The following is a 5,927-nucleotide window of genomic DNA, read 5'->3' as shown; positions in this document are numbered from 1 at the left end:
CAAGACCGACTTGAATATTAACATTGAAAGAGTATTGTTGAGCAGACAATTTTGGCTTCAAACAGAGTCCCAAGATGTCTGGATTTTATGGTATTACGGAAGAAACACACTCTGGCAGATTTTAGGATTAGAAGAGGAAATGGAACACCCACTCAACTGTCATCTCCTTGAGTTGATCATGATGGTTTTCGACAGAGAACTAGAAGTATATAAAAATAAAATTCCCTGCCTCTGTTCAATTCGCGGCCTTGGCAAATGAAATGGGTGGTCTCCCATATTTTAATGGAGAAAGTCTGCAATTTTTTTATATGCCACCTGTAGCATGCATTGCCGTGGAAAATAAAGGTGAGATCGAAAATATGCTTATTCCCAATCACTTTTTAGCATCGAAATCTTTTTCTGGCTTCATTTCCAAATCACTTTACGTTTGGCTTCTGTATCGCCTCTTGGAAGAACCAGCAAAATCCCTCAAATGGTGTGCAATTTTTCGAATCTGCCCGGTATGAAGACAATTGGGATCGCTCGGCAAAAAAAACCCATGTCGCGGGTTTTTAAATTCCTACTCCATTTGTTCAGAATGTTCATTTAAAACTCGCTGTCTGAATAAATCTGCGTTTTTTTTAAAATGCTTCATTTTCCATGACATGAAGTTCATCAATAATGTTATGATCCTTGTTCTATCTACAACTATATCTACAGCTTCAATAGAAGTATACCGACCCAATATGAAATGACCAGAAATATTGACAACCTACAGTTGGACAGACTACACATTTGATAAGGAATAAAACTTTTTGCAAGTGCAGGTTTATATTAAGCTGACAAGCAGGTTTTTGCAAGTGAATTTTTTTTTAATACAAGTTTGTCTAAGAGAAGTTTTGAAATTTCAGGCTTACAAGATTCAGTTACAACACCAGTCCTGGTTCCCCTACGTCTGTTCATGGCCTCGTCGCTGCCATAATAGTGGCGAAAAACATTGAAACCACACACTGGCAATTAAGGAGAACCAAATCTCCTTCACAGTCCATACCTCCTTTTTTCAGAGAGAAAATCATCATGGATTATATTAAGAGAATATAAAGGTCAAAATACATGAGAGTCAAAAGAACCATAGTTCACATATTTACAGATTGTGTCAGATACTATCATCAAGGATCAGACAGCGTGTTTGCCTGAGAAAGATAAAACACATATAACGCCTCATGTGGAGGCAGAAAGGGAAGCCGTCAATCAAAATAGATTTAATATGTGCTGGATCAGCTAGAGCCTCAAACAGGGAAGCATATGAGTCCAAAAAGAGCTTGCTGAAAGCTTTTTGTGGATCAGAGATTAATCCAAAAGAGGCATGAAACCCGAAATTGAGATCAAAATAGAAGCAAGGGGCTGGCTGGAGTTCTGGAATATGCGTTCATTTCTCCACTTCCATAGGAACCAGCAAGTGAGAATGAATAAAGAACACCAGGAGGGGCGCTGAGCACTCCACCAATTGAAACCATCCTGAACAGAAGAAAAAACCCGGTGAGAAAAACCATAATTCAAAGACAGGTCATACCAGATTGTAGAAGATGCGGCGCACTGGAAGAACATGTACGGGATAGACAGTCCATACCTCCTATGTCATAAATGAGATCTGAGATCTGTTACATAGCATTAATTTCTTCAAGCAATCAAGATGTTGAAGAACTTTGACCTTCACAAATGTTGTTGAGAGTAGTGCTTGTACTACCCAATAAATGTGTTATATTTGATTGCAATTTGGGAATGGCACCAGGGCTCAAAAAAGTGTCTCTGATGTTTTGCAGCATGCCTAGAATGACCATCATAGTAGGTCGTCCTTCAGGAGATTCATTTGTGCAAAGCAATCCCACATTTATTAATGAACTAAGACAATTGAGATTATTATCTTCCTCAGTACAACTAGCCGTCCTCCTTAGTAAACCCAAGTCCACCACATCCATTAGTCGGTTTGGAAAACTGCTACCCACCCATTTTTGCAAGTTCATTCCTTCTACAAACATGTCGTGGGTGGGCTTCTTTCCAGTGAGCATTTCCAATAGCACTATTCCATAACTATAAACATCACCATTTGTTGTGACTTGTCCACCCACTCCATATTCTGCATTCATAGATCATCATCTTAAGGTTTTTAATTCACAATGGTTAATAAAGATTTAGAAAAAAAATCACAAGATTAATTAAAATATGGTATGTAGTTTAAATAATACCTGGAGGAATGTAGCCTGTAGATCCTTTGAGTGCATTTGTAGAAGTGATATCCCCATCTTCATTATTTGCAAAACATAGAGTAGCAATGCCAAAGTCTATTAAATATGCAGTCATATCTTCACCCAACAACACATTGTTGGGTTTCAAATCACAATGAATCACTTGCACAAAACAATGGTGATGGAGATATGTCATGCCTTGGGCGACATCTATTGCTATATTCAACCTTTGAATCAAATTCAAACAACTTTGTTCTCCATCATCGGGATATAACCACTTTTCTAAGCTTCCATTTGGCATTAATGGAAATATCAAAGCTTTGATTTGGAGATCTGAATAACAAGTTATGACCCGAATCAAATTTCGGTGTCTAACTCTACCCAAAACTTTGCACTCTTTATCGAAACTCTTTTGAGCCCCTTCATTTTGTAGATTGAGAAGCTTGACAGCAACCATTGTGCCATCATTCAAAATCCCTTTGTACACTTTTCCAAAACTACCAATTCCTAACAAGTTTGCATCACTAAATTCATTTGTTGCAATGGCGAGCTCTGCATAGGAGATTCTTCGATGCCCCACATTTAATGATGGACCAATCTCTCTCTGAATATTTCTCCTGCAATTCCGTCTCCACAAGATTGCAAGAAACAAACACAATACAACAATTGCTACAACAACAACAGGTATGATAACTCTTTTGAGATTCGAAACACTTTTATGTTTATGAGCATAGCATGGTGGTAGATTTACCCAAGGTCCACATAGACCAAGATTTCCCATAAATGCTGTGGCGCCAATCTTTTTGAAAACTCCTTCTTTAGGGACTTCCCCTGACAAATTGTTAAAAGAAAAATTCAAGTGTTGGAGCATTTTGAGATTTGCTAGTGATATAGGTATTCCACCCGACAAATTGTTGGAGGAGAGGTCTAGGTCTTGAAGACTTAGAAGTTCACTGATTGACACTGGAATTGGACCTTCAAGTGCATTGTAAGAAAGATTCAGATATGCTACTTCTTGGCAGCTTCCGACGATACTTGGAATGTAGCCAGTTATTTGATTTGCAGAAATATCTATGGCTTGAAGCTTATTGAACTTTCCTAGTTCTAAAGGTACATGGCCACTTAATAAATTGTTTGACAAGTTGAAATAGAAGGCTAAATTTGCAAGGCCTGCAAGCTCTTCAGGTATGTGCCCACTAAGCTTGTTGTATGATAGATCTAGCAGTAGTAAGTTCACACATTTCCCTAAACTTGCAGGTATGTTTCCTGAAAACTGGTTATGGTTAAGATCTAAATATCTTAATTGTTGGAGGTTAGCCAGAGAATCAGGGATTTTTCCAGACAAATTATTTCCAAAAATATTTAAGAGACCTAAACCCTTTAGCTGCCCAATTTCTATTGGGATGTTCCCTTGTAAATTATTGGAATCCATATATAACCTCTCCAACTTCTGAAGCATACCAACTGAAGATGGGATTGACCCGGTAAAAGAATTACTATATAAACCAAGGAATATTAAGCTACTTAAATTTCCAATAGCAGGAGGTATTTCTCCAGCTAATTCGTTCAAACCCAAGTCTAAGAAGTAGAGTTTTGTAGAGAGGTGGCCTATAGAAAACGGCAATTGCCCAGTGAAGTTATTCTCAGATAAGTCTACTAGTTGTAGATCGGAGCAGTTACTAAGAGCAGTAAGAATGGGGCTTGTCGTGGTGTTGCCGCTAATCAGGTGATTGCCGAACAACTTAAGCCGCCGGAGATGTGTCAATTTACCCAACTCCATAGGCACTATTCCGCTGAGCTGGTTCCCTCCTAAGTCAATCAATTGCAACTTGGTACAATTGAAGAGGGATGAAGGAACGTTGCCACTTAGCTGATTAGCACCCAGATAGAGTTCCTTTAACTGGGCGGTCTTCTTGGTACACAACTCCGACGGAATGTGGCCAACTAATTGGTTCAAACCTATATCCAATGATTCAAGATTGGTGCAGTTAGACAACGAAGACGGAATGCGTCCCGTCAGATGGTTTATACCCAGAAGAAGAATATTTAGCTGGCTTAGCATACCCAATTCGGAAGGAACATTGCCGTGAAGGTTGTTGTGATCTAAATATAAGTACTGCAAAGAGGATATGTTTCCCAAGCAGTCCGGTATTGTTCCCATCAAATTGTTAACTCCCAAGGCCATGAATACTAGGTTGGGGAGAAGACATAGTTGTGGGGGGATGATTCCTGTTAGATTGTTATAGGAGAGAGTCAAGTTCCTTAAACTGTGGCAGCGACCGAGAGTGGGCGGAATGGAACCCTGCAGTTGATTCTTAGAGAGGCGAAGCATCTTTAAGCAAGAGAGGGTTCCCAATTGATAGGGAATGTAGCCGTGGAAACTGTTATTGCAAAGGCTGAGTACTCTAAGAAAGGAGAGATTGGCGAGAAGGGGAGAGATTGTACCTTGTAATGCCATGCTTGAAACATTTAGAGAAATGACTCTCTGCCTGCGCCTGCTGCATATGATGCCCGTCCACTGGCAGAATGAAACATTTGGCATCCAAGACGTGGCTAAGGACTGGTACGGATCATATGTGATTGCAGACTTGAATGCAAGCAGAGCGTGTTGATCGGAAGCATTGGTGAGACGAGGAGGATGGTGAGGGAAATGGGCGATGGGTGTGGAAAAGACAAAAGGAGGATTGAGAAAGAGAATGGAATAAAAGAGGAGTAGGTGGCAGCACCAGAAAAGAGAAGGGACGTAACAGGTATCCATCATTTCCTTCTCTGAAACACAACAATCACAATGCTTCAGAAAACCAAATTGTGATTTCCTTCTCTGAAACACAACAATCACAATGCTTCAGAAAACCAAATTGTGATTGTTTATATAGACGCATAGATACATTTGTAACTTTGAATTTAGAATTCATAGAAATTCGAACTTGGAATAAAGTTGTCTCGAAATCGTCCAGTCCGTCGAATTATGGCACTGACTTATAAACAATGATGGTAAAGACCATCACTAATAAAATAAAAATAATAAAATATCATACACCACGGGAGTAAATTTAGTGACGAAAAGACCGTCCTTGCATTATCAAAAATCTTTCCGAGATTTTCTCCGCTGGTAATTTAAAAAAGAAAGACCGCACTCACATTAATTAAATCTTTCCGTTTGTTCATTTTAAAAAAGAAAGACCGCACTCGAGATTAATTAAATCTTGCCGTCTTTTTGAAGTTTGAATAAATTAAAAAGCATTCTCAAAAGTAGTGAGCAAAAAGATTGCTTTTTAGGAAAATCAATTAAAAGTAATTTTATAGTTTTCTAGAAATTATTAATATATAGTGTTAATTTGCTTATTAGAAAATGACTATTCATATTTATTAACAATTATATAAATAGTAATAACTTTTATATATATATATATATATAAACATTTATATATTTAACAATAACAAAATTAACATAATATAATAATAGTATACAGTTATTACTAATAGTACTTATTTATTTCTCATTATTATCCTAATGATTAATATATATTTATTAACGTATTAATATAACTATCAATATTCTTTATATATACTTCGATTAAAATCACAATGTTAATAATATTGATCCATATATAAATAATATAGTATATTAATAATATTAATTATATTAATAGAGATTAATAAACCGAAGGTCCAATAATATTATAAACTCAACAGATTAAT

At 37.3% G+C, this 5,927-nt stretch overlaps 1 protein-coding gene across 1 annotated transcript; it reads right to left on the bottom strand.

Annotated features, from left to right (window-relative positions):
- Positions 1-796: 796 nt before the first annotated feature.
- Positions 797-5,028, bottom strand: LOC149174081 (uncharacterized). The gene is made up of 3 exons (XM_089419163.1): positions 2,226-5,028; positions 1,610-2,116; positions 797-1,497 (listed from the first exon to the last, which is right to left on the bottom strand). The coding sequence occupies exons 1-2, from the start codon at positions 4,984-4,986 to the stop codon at positions 1,668-1,670; spliced, it is 3,210 nt and encodes a 1,069-aa protein (XP_089275289.1). The 5' UTR covers positions 4,987-5,028; the 3' UTR covers positions 797-1,497; positions 1,610-1,667.
- Positions 5,029-5,927: the final 899 nt, after the last annotated feature.

This window comes from Pinus tabuliformis, chromosome 4_1, assembly GCF_031772625.1.
Source record: "Pinus tabuliformis cultivar Carrire ecotype Pingquan chromosome 4_1, CPIR1, whole genome shotgun sequence".
Classification (NCBI taxonomy): domain Eukaryota; kingdom Viridiplantae; phylum Streptophyta; class Pinopsida; order Pinales; family Pinaceae; genus Pinus; species Pinus tabuliformis.
This window is presented reverse-complemented; position numbering and strand designations above follow the sequence as displayed.